Source organism: Patagioenas fasciata, chromosome 9 (genome assembly GCF_037038585.1).
Source record: "Patagioenas fasciata isolate bPatFas1 chromosome 9, bPatFas1.hap1, whole genome shotgun sequence".
Taxonomy (NCBI): Eukaryota; Metazoa; Chordata; class Aves; order Columbiformes; family Columbidae; genus Patagioenas; species Patagioenas fasciata.
Window position 1 is genome coordinate 31,561,938 of NC_092528.1, and position 22,641 is coordinate 31,584,578.

General features: G+C 49.6%; 1 protein-coding gene across 3 annotated transcripts; it reads right to left on the reverse strand.

Moving 5' to 3' along the window:
• Positions 1–1,051: 1,051 nt before the first annotated feature.
• Positions 1,052–22,400, reverse strand: RNF13 (ring finger protein 13). Of its 3 annotated transcripts, XM_071812793.1 has the most exons (11): positions 22,264–22,342; positions 21,715–21,842; positions 18,170–18,297; positions 14,370–14,450; positions 13,022–13,147; positions 12,022–12,109; positions 10,232–10,322; positions 9,522–9,627; positions 7,797–7,890; positions 4,300–4,380; positions 1,052–2,424 (listed from the first exon to the last, which is right to left on the reverse strand). In XM_071812793.1, exons 3-11 carry the CDS (start codon positions 18,281–18,283, stop codon positions 2,060–2,062), a joined length of 1,146 nt encoding a protein of 381 aa, XP_071668894.1. In that variant the 5' UTR covers positions 18,284–18,297; positions 21,715–21,842; positions 22,264–22,342; the 3' UTR covers positions 1,052–2,059. The 3 variants fall into 3 exon arrangements, with proteins under 3 accessions (XP_071668894.1, XP_065700388.1, XP_065700389.1); XM_065844316.2 differs by lacking the exon at positions 21,715–21,842 and having other exon boundaries at positions 22,264–22,400; XM_065844317.2 differs by lacking the exons at positions 14,370–14,450; positions 18,170–18,297; positions 21,715–21,842; positions 22,264–22,342 and having other exon boundaries at positions 12,012–12,109.
• Between the last annotated feature and the right edge of the window lie 241 nt (positions 22,401–22,641).

A 22,641-nucleotide genomic window follows, 5' to 3' on the forward strand; every position in this document is an offset into this window, starting at 1 on the left:
CTGGGGCAGTGTGGCAGGAGCGTCACTGCTCCGCTCGCTGCCAAGGCCTGCTGAAGTAGAAGTTACACTAATACCATTAGGAAATGTAGAAATGGAACAACTTCTTTACAAACATACAGCGTATTTGGGATGGAACAGAATGTCCTTTGCTGCACACAATTTCTCTGTATAGCACGGAGAAGAGCAGCTGAGAAACCACTAACAGCGCCATTTTACTCTTTGCCATTGCAGCAAACACCACAGCCAGCAACACACAGCGCGTTGCCGAGGGGACTTCAGTCCGTGGCTCTGGACCGCTTGATGCTTTGGGTGCCTAGAATACAACTCTGAATGAACAACACGGGAAGAGCAGGAACCTGTTTTAACACCTTTTAGCTTAGTAAGTCTTCAGAAACCAGTTTGCACATTTAGACTGAACTAGACACACACAAGCAGAAGTGGCGTTTTACATGGTGAAAACAGATTGTCAGTAACCCTGCGGACGGCTGGTGGCAGCAGCATGAAGATGCACCATTCTTACATTATTATCCTTTTCCTGCGCATCATGCTGAGAAATCACCTTTCTCTGCTCGTAGCCAGGGGTGTCGGGTCAGAGATAACAAACAAACAGCCCCTCACCTGATTTCCACGGCCGGGGTGTCGGGACAGGGGTAACAAGCAGCCCCTCACCTGATTTCCATGGCCGGGCTGCAGCTCACTGGTTCAGGTCAGAATAACGAGCCCCAGCCCCTGGGGTTTGTCTGGGCGCAGGGACACCCTGGGGACACCCTGGGGACACCCTGGGGACACCCTGGGGACACCCCAGCTCTACTCCCATCCCAGGGACACCCACACCAACTCCAGCCTCCTCAAGCTAAGTGTGAACACATCTCCAGGTTTCCACGTAGCTCACTCCTCCGGCACAGACGCCGAGGACAGCGCTGGTGGCACACGGCACGGCGCGGGTCAGCACTCAGGGACCTCCTGCAGCTTTCAAAGCACTTTAACCTTAATAATAAAGGTAGAAGAGCACATGAGCATAATGCAGGAATCAATAAATTCCTTTGGATACTTAAAGTGGAAAACATGTTTATTAACATTCTTTCAAGCTTTCCTTATTCAAGGCCATATAAAAAAATCTCTGCGTTCTGATTATATGTATGTTTTTGCTTTCTACATAGTTACAGAGGTATTATATAGCATCTCCTTTTCTCGTGATACACTGTAAGTACTGAGTTCTGTTAACAGTTAGAAGCACTTGTTTTCAGTCAGGTATTTGACCAGTTTTTCTATATACATGGTTGAGCAGACTAGTGCAGCACAAACGCTCTTCAGTGGGAGGTATACGAGATCAACACTTATCTGAAGTTATTTTCTATGTGGAACTAACCCCCTGGTGGTGGCCCCGGCAGCCAGGCTGCTCCGTGGAGCCCTTCGCCTGTTCAGGTGCCTCTCACCTGGAAAACCGCTCAGAACTGAACACGTGCTCCGGGTTTCCTCATCCCAGGAGCTGCTCCCTGGATCCGCTCCAACTCGGACGCCGGGGCAAACTCGGCATCGCCGCTTTGAGACAGAAGTGGGATTTCTTTGTTCTGACACACCAGCTACAGAATATTGATCTGCTCTCCGTTTTTCTCTCGGTGGTGGTGACAGTTTTAGGAAAACTCTATACAAACATGCAGATACATTTTTGTTGGGCTTAAGGGGGAACACATACCATACATGTAATAAATATTGCTATCGGTATGACCCGGTTGGTGCTACAAAATGGAGAAAAAGTACTTCCAGATAAATCCCATTTCAACAAGATACATTTAGAGTTTGTGTGATATTTCTATCGATATAAACTATTAACATTATTCATTAGCATCGTGAAGTCCAGTTAACCTGTTCATTTGAGAAGACGGAACGTGACTGAATACCTGAATCAAAAATAAATCTATCCGTAATGATTTAACCATATACTACTACATGAAACGCTGCTCCTACCGAAGAAACCAAATGGATTACAGATTAAAAGATACTCCCTACGCCAAGGTTTGTAAAGTCTCGCCTCAGGAACCGCCCGTGGGCAGGAGCCTCAGACGGCGTTGGCCGCCCTGCGCTCCCTCTCGTCGCTGGGCTGCAGCTGCACCACCACGCTCTCCTCGGTCACGCCGTTCTCCGCGTCGCTGCTGTCACCGTTGTCATTGTCGTCCTCCTCGTAGTCCGAGGACTCGGTCCCGTTCTGGGGCGCGCGGGACTGGGCCAGCGCCCCGAAGGACTGCGTGCTGACCGAGGCCAGCGGCCGCAGCAGCGGCGTGTTCTCGGACACCTCGTTCTCCTCCTGGCTGCTGTCGGTGTCCGAGTCCGAGTCCCCCTGCGACGGGACCACCTTCTGCTTGCACACGGGACACGTCTTCTTGGTCTTGGTCAGCCATGGGTCCACACACTTGCAGTGATACGCTGTTAGCAAACAAAACACATCATCATCCGAGCGAAAAGGACACGCAAACCTGCTCAGTTGGATTTGTTTAGTAACACGGGAGAACTTTAGAATTTAACTCGTACAGAGAATTTTAGTTACACGTGTTGGCACGTAGAGCGTCCATCCTTGTGTGTGAAACACCGACAGATGAGGATCTCGGACACGGGATACGTCCACGTGAATGATTCCCCGAGCCATCCCGCAATGGGCCACAAGGACCAAGCGGCTGTGAAAGCGCCGGGGACTCCAGCGCCCCGCAGCAGCCGCGCCCCATCGCTCACCTCCACAGGACCGCGCGGAGCATCCTGCTGAATTAAATCACCACGTGATTCTGCAGATTTTAATCAGGGGTGCACTGCAGCTACACCGGCCGCGTTTAAAAAAAGGTGTTTGAAAGTGTCTTTCTTACGGTATTAAAAACTCAGCTCTGCTTCCTAAGTGAGACGGCTCCACGTTGACAAGGGCAGGCGCGTGGCGCTCAGCGCCCGCTCGAGCGCGTCGGCTGCACGTTCCCCGCAAGCACGGCCGGCGCTGCCTTGGTGTTCAGGCATCTGTCGGCTGCGGTGAGCAGGGTCAGCCAGCTCCGCAGGCCGGCCGGACAGACACCGGGGATCTGCTGCTCCTCAGGAGCTCCCTGCGCGCCAGCCCCTTTCAAAGGGCTTTGGAGTGATCTACAAAGCTCGGCCTGTCCCTGCTGCACGCGCCGGGGCCGTGAGGCTGGAGTGTCACTCCCTCTTCTATTCAACCTCTCTGTGATGCGATGGTCGCTGCTGCGGTGCCCGGGCAGGGCAGGAGTTCCAAGAGGAAAAGCCGGGTAGAACTGCACCCATCCCAAACGGTTGTAACCGCTAACGGGCTGGGAGGTGGAGGGGCTCACGCTGGCAAGGATGAGCCCTGGCTTTGTTGAGCAGATTTTACACAGCTTTCATCAAATAAATGTTGCCATTTAGAGACGCTCTGGGCGTCTGTTGCGGGTTTCCCGGTGTAAGCTCTAGAACTTTCCCGTTCTGGTGTGCAGTGCAGATCTCGCCTTGTCTGTGAGCAGCAGACACAGCTCTTGCGGAGCCCTGCGTGTGACACGGGCTGTGCGGACACCCCGATTCTGCACGCACAGCGCGGGGTCCGGTGGGCACCCCGCACCCTCCATCCCGCGGCACTGATCCTGACGTGTGGGGTCTGGTGGGCACCCCGCACCCTCCATCCCGCGGCACTGATCCTGACGTGTGGGGTCTGGTGGGCACCCTGCACCCTCCATCCCGCGGCACTGATCCTGATGTGTGGGGTCTGGTGGGCACCCCGCACCCTCCATCCCGCGGCACTGATCCTGACGTGTGGGGTCTGGTGGGCACCCCGCACCCTCCATCCCGCAGCACTGATCCTGACGTGTGGGGTCTGGTGGGCACCCCGCACCCTCCATCCCGCAGCACTGATCCTGACTTACACTGCACACATGGTGCAGGGTCCGGTGGGCACCCCGCACCCTCCATCCCGCGGCACTGATCCTGACTCACGCTGCACGGGTTCGTTATCTCAACAACGAAAGCGTATTAATGTAACGAGTGAGTCTGGAACGTGCTCCCTGTTAAACGCAGGCGTTTGGGGGCAGTGCCCAGCCCAGATTTTCTCCATATGTGGATCTAAAGAAAAACACAAAGTGGGAATGCTGGCCTCTCTTGCTTTTAAAAAGATGAAACCAAGTTGGTTCTTTTCCCAATTTGTATATAAATTTCTGCATATTAGCAAAAATAAATGGTATTAAATCAATGAATACACACATCCCCGGGGACTTTTAGACATGGCGGTTTAGAGAGCTGCTTTACTACAAACACCAGACGTACAATGCAGCCGCTTACCATGAGAGCACGGCAGGATCCTGAGCTTGTCTCCGTCCTCGTATTCATCCAGACAAATGGCACACACGTCGTATTCATCTCCTGCGGCACAGAGGGAGAAGTGAGCGCAGCCGGGCACGGACCCTTCCAGCGCACAGGGGCTCTGGGCCGGCCCCTCGGGAGCCGCGCGGGCTCCTCCCCGTCCGCGCAGGGCAGGCCGTGAGCCCGGGTAGTTACTGTGACACGTTCCTCTCCCCGTTAGGACCTCAGCTCATTTCAGGTCAATAAAAAATGTTTAAACTCTCTCTCTAATATTCTATTGTTCTTATTAGAAGATACAAGTATTTAAAATATACGATTCACTTACTAAGTTTGGGGAAAACTTGGGCAGAAAATAGCAACAAAGACAACGGGGTAAAAAGCAGAATAATCATCACCACACCATGAACCAATTGCCGGGGGGTCCCAGCAGGCCCCCGAAACCGCGGGTGCGGAACCCGCTGCACAGCGGCACCCTGGTTGAATCAGCCCTGCGCGGCAGCTCTTCCCCAGGCACAATTATCTCCCGACTACTTGGTACATTAATAGAACAGTATCAGAAATGCAGAATTACATCCATGCGCACTTGTGAACGATGAAAAATGCCAGAAGAAAACTGCACAGACCTGGGCAGACCCTACAATCTATCTCCTGTGTTGGAGCGCAGCTGCACTGCGCAGCCAGGCACACGGGGCAGGAACGAACCCTAATTACATGAGTTATAACCCCATTTGCAGGGAAAACCAATCAGTTTAGGAATCCACAGTAAACTGCAGAACTGCGCTAGTCTGGAGCAGGTTTCCAAAGGCACTGAGACACACCCATTTCCCACTACTGCTCCATCACGTCTATCAGTCTGCATACAAAGATATGTACACAAATAAATCAATACACGATTCCTAAAAACACACGTTTGCTTGAGCTGACACACACTCTCCCAGCTCACTATCCACGTGTGCACAGAGCGTCCCCACGCTGCCGCGCAGAGCTGAGCTCGCCCATCACACCGCACCACCCCAACAGCCCCGCTCGCACGGCCGCGAGCAGACAGCGGCTCCCCAGCTCGGGCTCCTCATCAGGTTTATCAGCGCTTGTTTAGGACCCGAAAACCTCCAGATGTAGGAAAAAACGCTTTGTTCCCTTTGGTTCCTTAGTGATGTGTCCACAGTGTCTCTCTCGCAGCATTCCATCTTCACCAATCTTACGATATTTTCAGTCTTGGCCTAGTTAAACTAGCTTGGAAATAATATTATCTATTTCTGAGAATACATACCAACTCACAACATTTCTAACCCATGTTATCTCCAGGCTGTTGTTCTCCAGAGCATTCGGCGCTGTTCGTGTCAGCTTCCAGGCACGCGACACGGGCCCGTGCGCCGCGGTGCTCACTGCTGTTGTGAGCGCACCGTGCAGGAGGTGCCAGCGCCCCTGACTCTCACACAAGCACAGCGGAACCCGTTCTGCAGGAACAACTGCCCCAAAACTCCTTTGGTGCAGCAGAGAGATTTGGATACAGCGCAGGCCGCGTTTCGTCCTTTTAGTAAAAGGACTTGAAGAAACGTAAAGGATGAACTCCACAGCAGCAGATACAAAGCGATCATTTGCTTAAAGAAACTGGGACCCTCGTTGAAAAAACAAGCATTTTGCGTGTGTTTTTCGTAGGCCACTGATGGCAGCGGTACCTGAGCATCCACAGCCAGGGTCACTTAAAACGTCTGACCGAGCTCCCAACAACTCGTGTTGTGTAAGAACAACGAGGAAAGACAACGGGGAACACAGCAATAAGGTGTTTTCTACACTGGTACTTGGTCGTGTAATTCCGAGACAGTTACTACAGACACACACAATCAGCTGACAAACACTGACTTTCTCAAAGTCTCCTTGCAAATTTCTCTTTAAAGTACATTTTAAATTTTTAATTCTAATTAGATTTCATAGAGAATCAATATGAGGAAATAAAATTACTACTAGCTATATTGGTTTAAGATCATTTTCTAGAGTTAATTTTAAATCCAACGGGCCATTGCAGGCAGGTTCAGCGAGCCCTGCAGAGGAAACCATTTGAGCGCGGCTCAAACCGCGTCCGCTCGCACCGAACCCCGCTCCGCCCCGCGGCAGCGACGCGCTCAGCACCGCGCTCAGCACCGCGGCTGGCCCCGCGAACACCACCCCGCGGGCCCTGTGGAGGAGCGATCCATGGCTTCAGCCGCACCCCTCTGCCTTTCAGGCGCGCTCCTTGGAGCGGCTCGTGTGAACAACCACGTGGGAAAACGGTAGCACGCTTAAAAAACAAATCGGGAACAAAGCAGTGGGTTTTTTCTGCTCTTAAGGAGCAGATGACAACAGAGAAGCACTTAGGGCAGCTTTTCTGTTTCACTGACTAAAGTAACTTACTACAGCTTTACCTCCCATCTTGCCATTAGATCTTCCATAAAATTAACCACTACAAAGACTCAAAACAGCAAGTATTTCGGCACGGAACTGGAATCACTCCTGCCCATGCAGAACTATTGCGATTGAAGGAAAGGACTGCTCCTCCGGGAAAACAGATCCATTATACCCACGGGATAGTTCTGTTTTTACAAGGCCAGGGAACTTACGTGCCACTAGTACTTACTTACCAGTTTCCAGACAAATAATCACAGATGGTTTGTGTTGCAGGGCCCTCCCCAGCTCCCCAGTGCCCCCCCTGCCATGACAGGGACATCTTCACCAGGTCAGGGTGCTCAGAGCCCCGTCCAGCCTGGCCTGGGATGTCTCCAGGGATGGTTCATCCACCACCTCTCTGGGAACCTGGGCCAAGCTCTCACCACCCTCAGGGCAACAATTCCTTCCTCATGCCCAGCCTGAATCTCCCTCCTTTAGTTTAACCCATCACCCCTTGTCCTGTCGCAACAGGCCCTGCTCAAAAGTCTGTCCCCATCTTTTTCCTGGGCCCCTTTTTCAGTCTGGAACGGCCGCACTAAGGTCCCCCTGGAGCTTTTCTCCTCCAGCTGAACAGCCCAGCTCTCAGCCCGTCCCCAGCACAGCTGTTCCAGCCCAGCTCACTCCCGTGGCCCCTCTGCCCCCTGCCGCAGCTCCATGTGCATCCTGTCCGGGGACCCCGAGCTGGACACCGAGGTGTCGGTGGGAGCTCCAATGGAAATGACTGACTGCTGTGGTCACTGCGAGTAAGAGCACAAAAGAAGCCCTGTGGAATTTCTGCACTGATTTTGTGGTGTATTAAGCAACATTTGAATTCTCAGCCACGGGCTGCATGTGGTGTCTGCTCTGCTTCCAGTTACACAAGGTTCGAGCTCCTCTGCTCCAGGGAGAACTGGGCCACGTCAAGCCTTCTGTGTGCTTTCACTCCAAACTCCCCAATTTATTGCAAGTATACTCAAAATTATCTCCAAAACCACAAACCCCGTCAACTTAGAGGTTTTTTGGTGTTAACAATAACAGAGTCTAACTACTTAGACAGAGAATGATCCACTCGCCTTTCTTAAATTTATGTACAGGAATTTTCTTAAGCTGATCCTTCCGAAGCCGATTCTTTCTCGCTCTGTGTCTGTCCTGCACGAATTTAGTGATCTGGAAACAGACATAAATAAGACAGCATGAGCAGAAGTTAAAACAATAAGAGAACAATAGAAGTTTTGGTTTATGAGTGAGTGAGTCACAAGGGAACCTCAGCTCGAACTGAATCACCTCTTCCCTTGCTCCGACTCAAGGATGAAGCCAAAGGAGCCTAAAGGATGTTCCCGATGACCATGGCACTTGAAACCAAAAATGTACAAGCTCTTTTTGGAAAGAGAAAAAAAAAATGGTCATTTCTGCACACTGAGGCGGGCCGGCACATTCCACAGCAAAACACGGATCTTGCACAGAACTGTCCCCGTGTTGATCAGGCCCGTTTCCACAGCACCGAGGTGCGGCCTGGGGAGCAGCAAGGGGCTGCTCCAGCCACAGTTACTCGCTCTCTTCAGCTATGCTAAAGGTTCTGTGCAGTTTCTCATCCTAGCACCTATAATAGGACATTATTTTTCAAATATTATGACAAACAACAAAAAAAGTATACAAAGCACACACACTAACAAGTCTCTTGAAATTTGCAGAGGTGCTCTACACCCACCTACACTGTGGATAAACACAGAGTATTAATGTGATAAACTCCTGCTTCAGGCATCTCTGAAAGGCACTGACAGGCCTCACAAGAGACTATTTTTTAACAACTGTGAATGTGTGTATGTTATGGATAAGTATTATTGGGACCATTTGAAACAGTAATTGGTTTGGCAAAATAAAATGTATTTATCCTGCACGAACCCGGCCCCACCGCACTGTTCATCCCGGCTCTGTGTACCCTGCTGGGCAACGAGCTGCGGCCATGGCCTGCAGGTGTGCTGCTGCAATTCAGACACTTGGCAACACTCAGCCTCTCACATTCATTTCTTAGCTAAAAACAAGACTTCTGGGAAGAAGCAGGGTCACAACCACGAACGAATGAGGACCAGATCCAACCCAGAACCATCCTGGGGTCAAGTTCACTGCAGCAATTAATTGTCCGGTGCTCCAATCTCTCAAGATCTCTGTGTCAAGGCCTCTCTACACTCAGGGGAACCAACATCTCCTATTTAGGTACTGCGCACCCAACTGCTCTGAGCGGGTCATTGCTAAAGCATTGCAGAGATTCCAAATGTGGGATGCTCAGTGTTCGGAAGCAACACCTGGCTATGCTATTTCACCTTTTACAGGAGCCATGTGCCCAGCTGAGAACCTTGCCAGGTAACGTACCTGCTAAAATAAATGCCGTATGCTGCCCGGGGTCCTGGGCTCGCTGCCGGACGCTGTTCCTGTACAACACCCGCAGAGCGCGGCCCGGCAGAGGCAGCACGGCCCGGGCAGCTGGGCAGGAGCACAGGACAGGCCGCTCCTTGGGGGCACAAAGCAAGCACTTGGGCAGTGCCACGGGAGCAGCGAGGACAATCCTCCGTGAGCACTTATGTTCCAGGGACAACACCATAAGGGCTCCTGATATCCCTGTGCCAAAATTCCGCAGCTGATTACTGTACTGAGAAAGTACCGGACAACAGGTAAGCACGGCACAGGCACAGCACGCTGAGCTCTCCCTGCTCCGTCACTGCATCCCCTTCTTTAGCCCCAGGGACTGCCCTATGACGATTTGTTTTAAATAAAAAATGTTATTAAAAGAAGGAACTTACCATAAATATGACGATGAGAATAAGACAGATCCCCACTATGATCAGGAAAGGGATTAAGTAGTACTCCAAAGGAAGACTGAACTCTGGGATTAGCACAACATGGCCACTGTGGGGAGAACAAGATAACGCTTTCTAAGTAGGTTAGAAATTAATGAACAGTGAATTAAAGAATAAATACAATGAGAGAAAACGTTAAAATAAAAGGTTATCGTTAGATACACCAAAGGAATACCTACCTGTGTGCAACACGGAAAAATCATCCCATATCCACATAACGTAAAGCCAATTAAATAAAAGGATAAACCAATGTTTCTTAGAATACTTTTGGAGTCAAATCTACCTACTGACTTCAACCATAAATAAATGTAAAGCACCCAGGAAACCAACCTCATAGCTGCTCTGATAGCAGAATGAGAAAAATCTAACATGACTACCAAAAGATATTCCCTCAAACATCCCAGTGGTTCCCAGACCAGCAGCCAAACGCATGGTTAATGAAAGGAGTAACACTTGACAAATGTATGGTTGCCCCCTTGCACAAAAGCAATGTATACTAATTTCAGCAATGCTTTCTGCCCACTGCTCCCAGCACCAGGTTTCACCAGGAACACCTACAGCCTCTGCCAGCACAACGTCCTATTTTAAATCCATAGACGGTAAAAAGAGGCAATAATGCAAGAAACAACACAACTGCACGCGGGGTAACTCACCCCTTTTCGTAAGTAAACTCTTCTTTAAGAGAATTCGCTGACGTCTCGCCAATGAAGACGGAAGGAATGTCAATCTTCTTTAAAATCTCAACTGTACAAAAAGCAGGAAAATAAAGCCGTTACTACGCAGAGACTCTATGGGCACTATTAAGATATAAGACTTGAACGGTATGCGACTATTGCAACATGAAGACGTATTTTAACGTCATGACACACAGGCTGATGCACATGCATGCTATATCTTTAGTTCATATAAGAAATGGTATTGTTTTTCCTACCGAATATCTAGAGACTTTATTGCCGGTATAGAAATAAAGATTCTTAATGAATTATTTAAAGAGAGCATAAAACCAAAACATTTAGACAAAAAAGAGACCTCCAAGCAGAGGAAGTTTAACCAGGACATGATTCTCACTCAGAGATTTGACAAAGCCACACAGCTCCATTGATTTCCTGCAAATTTCATCCATCTTTCTTCCCTCCTTTTTACCCTAAATACAAATGAACACACTGGGAACAGCTGCGGCTAGAAAAGGTCAACGAGAAAGAAAGAAAAGAATGAACAAATGCCACATTTTTATTTCAGCCTGGAGAAACTCGATGGAACTGTCTCCCCTTCCCTGTTTACTAGTGCAGGCAATAACAAGAAGCTCAAAAGACGCAGCTCGAATGAAACATTATTGAAAATAAATCCCATACTCCAGAGAACTCTCTCCTGGGCTTTCGCTGTGCGGATCTGCACGTGACCTGCGCCGCACACCCACAGCCCCGGCTCCTGCGCTCAGCGGGTCCCACGCGCTCGGCCGCCCCGGGCCAAGCGCCGGTGGCCGCGCGTCCCTCCCGCCCAGCCCTGCCCGAGCTCCAACGGACCCGCAACCCGGCGAGAGGATTCGACCGGTCGGGAACGCAATAAAACCCCCGCCACGGGCTGCCGGGGCCGCTCAGCGCGTTGCCTTTGCTCAAAGTTCATCTCCCGGTTCACCCAGTGGTGTTTCCATGCGGAAAGGCTTTTTTTGTTCAAAGAAAACCTGGACAAGATTAAAAAATGCCACAAAGAACATTGTAATGGCACTATAGACAAAAAACACACACCATAAACCCAACCCAAAATTCTGACTATGTTACAAGATGTTCTGAACACGTTCACTCCACGGAAGGTAAAATCAGAACAGCGAGCACCAGAACCAACCAGAAAATGGTGCACTGGTCTCTAAACATCCTTTTTCCAACTGAAAAACTGAGAACATGCACATGTAATGTAATCATACAAAATCAGGATGTGTTTGCCCAAAGGAACGGGAAAACTTACACAACAGTGCAACAAAACAGAACTGCCAACAAATACTAAAAACTCGTATTTTAAAGTGCGATTTCCTTCCAAAGGAGTAGTTCTTTACTTGCCTGTATTTCTACTTAATTCACACCACATCAGCTACTTTCTACATCAGTCATATAAACCTCTCTCATACATTTAACCATTTAGCCCAGAACAGCTGAACTGAAGTTTAAAGGAAAACCAAAAGAAACACCCAGAAACACTCAAAAGAAACACTCCACACCACAAATAACACACAAGGACACACACACGTTCTGCGCAAAGGTCTCCCGCTCCACGTGGTTCCAAGAGGAGGATTGCCGGCTGCGGGGGTTGTTTCTGGGGTTTGTTGTTGTTCCATTTTTGTCTGGTTTTACGTGAGAGTTCATCCCAACCCTTGACACAGAGTTCGTTCTGCAGGCTCTGCTGGTGAAATGGTTTTCAAACAGGAGAGAGAAGTGATACCTGTACTTACTGTCGTTGGATCCCATGCTGATGAGGTCGTCAGAATCCACATTGTGAACGATGGCCGCCTTGTATCCAGCTCGCTGGGCGTTTAAAACCTGGGGGCCACACAAGGTGTCATTGGAAAGGCTGCGGCATCAAAATCCAGCAACCCACCTGTCCTGGGACATGAGACGCCTCCAGGAGGTTACACATAGAGCCGCAGCTTCATTTGCACTTACAAACCAGGTGCCAGCTTTCAAAATGATATCACAGTATTATTCTAACACTAATGTAACTGTTATTTTTCCAGAAAAATCATTCAATATTGTCCGCAGACAGACAGTTTTTACATGTATTAAAAATAGGATTAAAAACTTTCTATGGGTAAATAAAAATAGTATTTAAACATAATTGAAAATAAAGGTACTACCTTACTCTGGTAAACTAGAAATTACCACTTGATAGCACAAATAATCCTAATGCTGTATTTTTAATCTAACACAGCACCCTCCACCTCAGCCGCATGTCGACATCGTCACACCAGACCGCGGTGTCCCCGCAGCCGCCCAGAGCCCCGTCCCGCCCCGCAGGGCCCTTCTCCTGCCCCCACCCACGCTCCCGTGCCCGCGGGGGCTCTCTGAGCCGCACCAGCCCCAGCTCTGCAAACCCAACACAGACTGGCAAGGCAGCCTGCAGATTTTGGGTGCTTTTAGGTCATCTCCGCTCCCTAATCTCCTGTGATCCCCGGCAGCAGAGCCCAACTGGCGAGAAAAGCTGATACTGCTACCGAATGCTCGCTATTATAAAACCGCAGCATCCGTCATCCTAATTTGCCATGTGAGCTGGCTCACAAACAGGTAATCTGAAACTAATTCATACACAATACTGCTTGATCTGCCCGCAGACAATAAAACTCTCCCTTCCTTTCTCACCATATCTATCCTGCTCTTCGCTACAGGTATTTTTCTGAATAAAACCTTTAAGACCTTGAAACAGAGGGAGGGGAGAATCAGAAGCAAGAATCTTACCTTGATATCGAAGTTGCACTCAAGCCTCCGAATTAAGACAATGAAGGCGCTGGAGGAGTTGTCCCTCAGCGGCGGCGGGGCTATCGGCTCGCACGCGTTCTCCGGCTTCGAATTTATCAGGAAACCCTAGAAAACGGGAACAGAAACGGGAGCTTCGCTTCTCTTCCTGTTAACAAAAGAGCTGGCAGACAGCTATAGGGAAAGATACGCTACATTTTCATACAATAGCTAAGTAAATTCTCATTGTCAACTCAGTCCCACATCACAGCAAGATTTCAGCTACACCGCTACTTATTTTGATTCATCAGAATCTTCATGTCTGTAAAGAATTAGAAAGTTAGGAAAAAATACAGTTTTTCTGATTACAAAAGTATAACATTTTCATCCTATTTCAACCAGTATCTTATCATTTTTAAAAAATAATTAAAATCTTAATCAAATAAAGAAAAACGTTTTAGTATTACATTCAGGACTAAAATTCATTATTCTACACAGGTGACGACATCCACCTCAGTTAAGACACAGCTGGCTGATAGTTAAAAAGGTTACAATCAAAGCTCCTTATATCTATTTCTGATGTATTAAATTGGCTCACTACTCGGCAAATCACTTAATCGCCCTCTGCTTCTCAAGATAGTCAGAGAACAACTATCCAGCCCTAACGCCACTTCTGCCCATGATGAAACTCCCGGGTGTGAAAACAAAGCCTTCCTGAGGTCCCACGAGCAGAGACTGGGAGCTGCAGGAGCGCTCACCGCGGTCCATGCCCTCCTGGGCTGAGCGGGACGCCACGCGACCCGAGTGATCCTGCCCGGCGCCTCCACGGCAGCAACCCCACCCCAGTACGACTTCACGTGGAGCACAAGACACCGTAACCGACAACTGACAAAAACGTGTGTATGCGCCATCTGCACCTTCCCCGCTAGTGACACACACTAAACTAAAACCGCGCTAGTGCCTCTGGCATCGGTACCGGCACAAGGTACCGACATCTCATGACACCAACGTGGCAGAAAGCAACAGCCTGCCCAAACTCACTTTGCCTTGGACTCCCAATCATGCAGCTATTTTAAATGTATTTGTTTATTAGAAATGTTCAGCAACTTGTCTCTTACATACAAAAGGTCAGATTACTACAGTTCTCTTCATTCACAGGCAACAGCTCATACCAGATCCTGCCCACAATTGTCTTGCTTGAGCAGTAGATTCATCAGTTCTGTATTTATTTTTCCTCCGCACTAGGTTAATGTAACTTTCACGTTCATTCTCTCACAGAAGAAGTGTTGAGCAGATACAGTCCTCTCTATATATATTCAGAGATATCTCTTTAATTTATTACTATTTTTACCTTCAGGCCTTCCGCTGGCAGTCTGTACCCAAATCTAGCGGGCAGATCGTCAAAGGTCTGGGTTCCATTCTCCAGGTTATACTAAGAGAAATAAATTTTAAAGAAAATTCAAGTTTGCAACAAGAGAGAAATCAATCACAAGTATAAACAGAAATGAAAAAACGTGTAATTTTTTAGACCAAAATCTTGATCAGACATAGGACCTCGTGTGACCATGTCAACGACACCACAAAATCGCTTCTTCCCCTGTCTCCCACTCACATGGTGACACACTCTCCTCTTGTCCAGTTCTCAGAACAAGACGGTAACAGATCTTTCGCTAAGTCATCTACACGCTAGATCTTTCTACTGTCTACAATTCAAATACCACAACATTTGCAGAAGAGAACCAACAAACAAGCACAAAAGCAAAAATCTGAAGAGCAGAGGGGTTGGGGTGCGGGTTGTTTGCTTTTCAGGTAATGTTTTTTGCTGCAAATTCAGTTGTGTACAGGAAGAACAGCTTTCAAACGGCGGGTTACTGCAGGCAAAGAACAGTCTCCATGTTAACCCTGCTCAGTTCCTGCGATCTCTTCAGTTTTGTTTCCTACTCCGAGCTCTCATTTCAGAACAGAGGAGCCCTGTCGAGACCTTGTATGTGCGCAAGCCTTGTTTCCCCTGCCTTGTCTTGCCTGTCACAGCTCCACGACACGCAGAGTCCACGGACAGTCCCTACAATCACAACTGCAAACCGTGTGTGTGCTGAAATTTCTCTCATTAAAATGTAAAAAAAAGTCAGTTTCCTGCAAAAGTTGTGAATTATACAGCAACCGCTGCGAATCCACACCAGTTGGTAGGATTATTAAATAGTTTAATGACTCAGAAATATTTGTCTATTCATCGTATCATCCGATTGTCCTCCACAATAGTGAAGCCAGACACACGTTTGTCTCGGAGGGGTAAGACGTTTCCTCACAGCCAGACTCGGATGGCAGCTCGAACTACAGCTCAAAGAAAAACACCATCACGAGTTCCCTCAACTCCTGAGGAGCAACAGGCAAAGGAGCTTCCTTCCCAGGGGCTCTACCAGAACGGAGGGGCAGGCAGCCAAGGAGCGGTTCTGTCCCCGGCAGCCCCTCTGCGTCACCCCGGTGTGCTCCGCTCTGTCACCCGCATGGCCCGGCGCGCTTGCTGCCGCCTCCGCGCGTCCTGAGCCCCTGCTGCCATCTTCTGCCGCCCCCCGAGCCCGGCCCGAGCCAGACTCGGCACAAACAGACCTGGTGTTAGCCCCTATTTAAAGAATAACCAACTGTGCTTCACATACACGTAACAGTACTCCACACAAACGTAATGCTTTTTGAGGCTGCAACTACCTGAGAACACAAAAGCATAAAAACACACGCAAATCAGTACAGAAGAAATTCTTTTATTGGCAAACCAAAGACTTGGGCTGGAATTTTGCTCCCCCAAACAGGCAATGATTAAACCACGAAATCGCACAAGGTCCGAGCTGTCTGCACAGCTTGTGGTCCATGCGACACAGTGTGCAAACACCCACTCCTGAGCGTGTCCTGAGCATCACTCCAGCTCATCCCCAGCAGTGCAGGTGTCTGGTCAGCTCTCTGCTCCCCATTTCAGTGTGCAAACACCCGCTCATCCCCAGCAGTGCCCGTGTCTGGTCAGCTCTCTGCTCCCCACTTCAGTGTGCAAACACCCACTCATCCCCAGCAGTGCAGGTGTCTGGTCAGCTCTCTGCTCCCCACTTCCGTGTGCAAACACCCGCTCATCCCCAGCAGTGCCTGTGTCTGGTCAGCTCTCTGCTCCCCACTTCAGTGTGCAAACACCCGCTCATCCCCAGCAGTGCCCGTGTCTGGTCAGCTCTCTGCTCCCCACTTCAGTGTGCAAACACCCGCTCATCCCCAGCAGTGCCTGTGTCTGGTCAGCTCTCTGCTCCCCACTTCAGTGTGCAAACACCCGCTCATCCCCAGCAGTGCCCGTGTCTGGTCAGCTCTCTGCTCCCCACTTCAGTGTGCAAACACCCGCTCATCCCCAGCAGTGCCTGTGTCTGGTCAGCTCTCTGCTCCCCACTTCAGTGTGCAAACACCCGCTCATCCCCAGCAGTGCCTGTGTCTGGTCAGCTCTCTGCTCCCCACTTCAGTGTGCAAACACCCGCTCATCCCCAGCAGTGCCCGTGTCTGGTCAGCTCTCTGCTCCCCACTTCAGTGTGCAAACACCCGCTCATCCCCAGCAGTGCCCGTGTCTGGTCAGCTCTCTGCTCCCCACTTCAGTGTGCAAACACCCGCTCATCCCCAGCAGTGCCCGTGTCTGGTCAGCTCTCTGCTCCCCACTTCAGTGTGCAAACACCCGCTCATCCCCAGCAGTGCCTGTGTCTGGTCAGCTCTCTGCTCCCCACTTCAGTGTGCAAACACCCGCTCATCCCCAGCAGTGCCTGTGTCTGGTCAGCTCTCTGCTCCCCACTTCAGTGTGCAAACACCCGCTCCTGAGTGTGTCCCGAGTGTCCCACCCCCAGCGTTGCCAGCGAGCGCCTGCTTCAGCTCTTCGCTCCCCACTTGACAGAGATTCTCAGAATACACCCAGAACTTCCAAATATCCAAGAATAAAAGACATTCCTTTTTCAGCAGATTTTAGAATTTTAGAATACTGCACACTGATGCTTAAACACAAAAAAAATCAAACAAAACTTCCAAAATGCCTTTTTTTTTTTCCTTCAGGTTAGTGGAGGTTTTTGGTTTGGGTGTTTTTGTTATCTCTTGTTTTGTGTTTTCCCTTGTTTGTTTGTTTCCAAGGGAGGAAGGAGGTTTGTACGAAAAGAGGAAGAACAGGGTTGCTGAGAGAGGAAGGGGAGCAAATCGGGTTACAGCAGAAACACAGTTCAAAGTGTCACAACAGAACGGTGACGGCAGCCCCACAGCACAGCACTTATCCAGCTGCACTGCTGCTTCATATTTTTATCTACCAAAAATAACAACAGAAGAATCCAAAGATTCAAGTAACATAATTCAGCATTCACCAACCCCACATCATGACAAACCTTTAAGTATTTTTATTTTAACACTTAGTTCCAAGTATTTTTCACTTTGTTCTCCTAAATTGCTATGACACTACCAGCTCTCCTGGATATCACTGTGACTAGCAGAGAATATGGAGACTACAGTTTATTTCAGTGGCTCAAGCTCTAGAACATCCTCCATCGAACTACACAATAGATAAACTTGGTAATAAATAGCCCAGCAACAACACTGACCCTTCTATGTTCATTATACTGCTTATGAGCCTGAAAACTTAAAATTCTACACACTAATAAAATTATTCTTAATGACAGCAGAGATGATCAGCTATTAAACATATATATATATATAGGCATAACATATACAAAAACTTTACTGACGAGGCCTCCAGCACACAGAGAAATTTTACTACCCACAGAAGACTATTTTACTTGATTTTAATACAATTAACCTACACAATGGCATCCATCAGCAGAACTTCAGTTGCTGTCTAACCCAAACAGCCACGAAATGCTCAGCACGGTTAACACATGCTCTGGGATGCCTGGTCAGACCGGGACTGTTTAAGTGACTACGAGAATGAATCCGGTGCTTTCCCTGCCATGGTACCCGAGCTCTCACGCTGCATCTGTGAGCTCATCTGAAAACGTGCAATTTACTCTTTTTATTGAACTACACTGTTAAAGCAATTCCATCCCAAGCAGACTGTACTGATTCATTAATAGATTAGTTTAAAAGAAGATTCAATTTCACAGAGGTTTAATCTATATAGAAAAATATTCTTATACTTACTGCTAAAATATCAGCCTCCACAGGTAAAAGATTCAGGAACGCAAATAACTGAACAGTCAAAATAGTGTATATCTGAGTGGCAGACAACATCAGCATTCCTATTGACAACAGCATATTTTATTTAATACCTGAAAAAAAAAAGAAAAGAGTCAGGGCACACAGCAAATCTTTTCCTCTGTCGTTTTACTGGGCTAAAACTTACCTTCCAAAGAACACGCAAAACTGACTTTTGAGAAACTCGTATCTTTAATTCATACCATTATTCCAGAGACAGAAGTCCCTTTTGCTAAGAGCACACAACCGCCATGGGAATACACACAACACACAAAAATTCAAACAGTAACACCTCACGCTTTAGGCAAGCAACAGCAACGCAAGCAGTATACAGGGATCAACATTCCCATTATCTTAATCATCTTTAGATATGCTTAATTGTAATATTCCCCGGCCCCACTGCAGAAACAGCCCAAGGCAGCGAGCGGGACCCCAGCTCCCGTGGGTACCGAGGAACCTCCCTGGTCCAGCTGCAGAAACAGCCCAAGGCGGCAAGCAGGACCCCCAGCTCCCGTGGGTACCGACGGACATGGGTGAGGAACCTCCTTGGCCCCCGCTGCAGAAACAGCCCAAGGCAGTGAGTGGGACCCCAGCTCCCGTGGGTACCGAGGAACCTCCCTGGCCCAGCTGCAGAAACAGCCCAAGGCAGCGAGTGGGACCCCAGCTCCTGTGGGTACCGAGGAACCTCCCTGGCCCAGCTGCAGAAACAGCCCAAGGCAGCGAGTGGGACCCCAGCTCCCGTGGGTACCGAGGAACCTCCCTGGCCCAGCTGCAGAAACAGCCCAAGGCAGCGAGTGGGACCCCAGCTCCTGTGGGTACCGAGGAACCTCCCTGGCCCAGCTGCAGAAACTGCCCAAGGCAGCGAGCGGGACCCCAGCCCCCGTGGGCACCGCTGCTGCAGCCACAACCACAGCTGTCTGCAGAGGAGCTCCAGACTCCGCCAGGTTCCCCGGAGCCTGGCTGTGTGCACGCCATCTCTTCAGAACACCGACGTACAAAACATCTCATTCCTCTTTGCGTATAAACGTGATCGAGCCAAAAAGTCCGACGTTCAAAATTCCAACAGACCCAACAAAACCCACGTGATCCAGGGCACCTCCTGCTTCAGAACACAACACGAGCAAAATAAAGCACCACCGTGGTCACGGAACCTAAGCACTTTCATTGCTGAACTTAAAATAACTGCTTGGTCCACAGATGGATGACTAAGTCTTTCTAGCGATTCTTCTGGCCTCACCGCAAGAAATTACTTGAAATGATCCAATATTACTATAACAGTTGAAATAATTCTGGGCCAAGTTTTGAAAGTAGACAGTATGTGCTTAATATAATTGTTATCAGAACATCTGGATTGCCTCTAACTTATTTTATTGGAGGAATTAAAAGTACTTCACAAACAAAGTCAATTAGGTCATGCAAACCGGTTGTGTAACTCTTGAAAATCTTCAAATTCAGGCTTCTCATTCAAATGGTTCCAGGTGGATTTGTTTTCATTTGACTGTAGATGTTTAATTCTGAAAATGGTAAAGAGATCACAGACAAGATTACTGCGTTCTCTTTCAGAATCGAGAAACTACTAAGGACTCCTGCCCCACCCTTTGTGGGTTTTTTGAGCAGAAAGCATTGTCCCACAATCCAAAGTCCTCAACACTAGTTAAAGCAAATAGCTAGATTGGATTTAAACTCACACTAACATGAAGACAGCTAAAATTCACTGTCACTAACGGGAAGAAGCAGCTGATATTTCCAAAAACAGTTCTCATGACTCTGACTCGGTCACTCTGAACTACCATGCTTTGTGAAACTTTCTACCAGTTCACAGAATTTACATTTACAGAACCTGCAGTGAATTATGAAATCCACAAATTTTTCTTTCTAAATTAAGATTTACCAATTCCTCTCAGTCTGCTCGGACAAAGACAACATCGGTGAAACAGGAACGATAAAGAGCAGCTGTTCAAAAATATACAATCGTTTTTAATATGACAGAAGTAACAATTCACTTGAAACCAATACGGTAAATTCAGCACATATCTTAGATCACAGAGAAAGCATTGAAATAGTATTGAGCAAGGTCAGAGAATACTGAAATTAAAGTTGCCCTTGCAAACATGGATGTACAGCGCAGCGTTCCCTGTCAGTTCTGGGCTCAAGAACCACTGCCTCAAATGCAAGCGAAAAAGCCTCATAGTTCCTGAAATTTCACCGCTCATTTGTAGACTACACTCCTAATCAGACAAGACAGCTTACAGCAAACAGAAATATAGGTGTATGTAATTACGGACTACACTGTAAACCACAGAAAAGAAGTTCAATTTGACTCTGCATTAACCTTCAGCACTTTACACCTGATTTTCCAGCACGCACAGTCAGAGTTCTCCTGAAGTAACTTTGGGCTTTTGAGCGTCTCTTCCCACTGTATCCTGGAACCCACACTCGGCCCGGGAGCCGCGTCCCTCGACTGAACAGGATCACCAGGTAGAACTGAGAGGGGAAAACCTGGCGGTGCTGTTATCACAGCACATCTACGAGCAGTAAGGCGAACGTGCAGCAAACGTACTGACCTGGAGTGGATCAGACAGGCACTGCCCAGAAGACAAGGCAGCAGTGGTATGGTTGTATGTACAACAGAAAATACATTTCTCCTTACACCTTCAAAGGAAGAGGGTACAATGTCCCTTCCCACTTGAAGATAAGGATGGCGAAAGGAGCTCGACACAACACCTGGCAACACACAACAGGTAGATCAGATCTACCTGCTGCACCAGTCACCAAGAGCGCCCTGCCCACCTCTTAGCTCATTAACAGCATTGCTTGCGTTAATAATGAGGGGTTATGAAACACACAGCGTTTTTAACACCAGTACACTGACTCCCAGAACAGAACAGGCAACCTGAGTGGAAAACGTCCTTCTGGATACAGTCACTCCATCCCATCAAAATAGCAGCTTCATACTGGGCAACATGAACAAGCCTTGCAAGCACGTTTAAAACAGATGTCATTAACAAATTACATGGCTTGGGACAGAGAGGGTAAGAATATTCAAAACCTTTGGCAACTGTCCACAAACTAAGCTCCAAAAAGTACATATAAATAGCAAATGTTCAGAAATTTGCATCTCAATCAACTCGAAACTTATTTCACAGCAGAAGAGAGCACAAAGCAATTCCTTGTCCACATCACTACGCTCAAGCTTCAACTCCCTCCAGAAAATGTTCTTTCCCCTCCCACTGGTGAAAAGAAACTGCTACATCTGTATGAAACAAACTCTATTTTACTGCTGAATAGGATTACAATGCTTAGAGCAACCACAAAAAATCATATGAACGTACAAAAAGAAACACTTTGTGCTGCCACAAACCTAGCGACAACCTTCTAAGTATTTTGGGCTGCCATGTCAAAATATGATCAGTGAAGTTCACCTTCCAAAGCTCCACAAGCAGAGGATGCACAGAAGGTGCACAGGTAATGGCAATAATCTTCACACGTACCTCCAAAAGCCCGACGTCTGCGGCTTTTTGCATTTTCACGTCACTGTATCGCTATGACCCGAATCTTCACCTGCGGCCTACACACGGACCGGACAACGCACACGAGTTCGGCGTTCAGCTCCGCTGAGCTGCAGGAATTTGCTGTCGTGTTTTTCCCGGCCCGTGGGGTGAGTCAGCCCCGCTCCGCCCCGTCCCGTCCCGCCCGCGGTGCACAACCAGCCGCGCACCGCGGGACCGGCCCGCCCGGGGACTCGGCCCCCGCCGCCCCAGCGCCGCCGCTCCCTGAGCGCTCGGGGCCCGCCCGCCTCCCTCCTGCAGCGACGGCCTCGGGAGCGGGGAAGCGCCGGCGGCCCCAGGAGCGGGGCATATCCGGGCCGGGGTGCCCTGGGCCGCACGGCTCCGCCTCACCGCTCCGAGGGTGGAGGCGAATAAGCGCTGCGCAACGGCGCGACGGGCCCGGCAGCTCCCGAGCCGCCGCGAAGCCGGGGCGCCCGGCAGCGGGGCAAAGAACCGCGGGGACCCGGCGAGCGTCTCCCCCCGGGCGCTCACCTGCGGGCCGGGGCCCGGCGCGGGGAGCCCGGCGCGGCCTACGCCCGCTCCATGGCGCGCGCCTCCGCTCGGCGGCCGAAGCGGAAGTCCCGCCCTGCCGCCGCGCGGCAGCAGGCGCCAGGCCGAGGCAGGCCATTGCTCGCCCGGGCTGCCACTCAGCCGGCAGCGCGTGACGTGAGCGGGCTGAGCAGGCGAGAGGCGGCGCGAGGCTGTGCGGCCGCCCCGCCCTCGGGGCAGGAGAGGCGCGTCCCCGCCGCGCCGCCAGGGGGCGGGACAGCTGCGGCCTCTCAGGGCGCGGGCGGCGACCGTGCCACCCACCCCCGCCTTCCGCCCCGGCTCTCCCCGGTCCCCCCGGCTCTCCCCGGTCCCCCCGGCTGC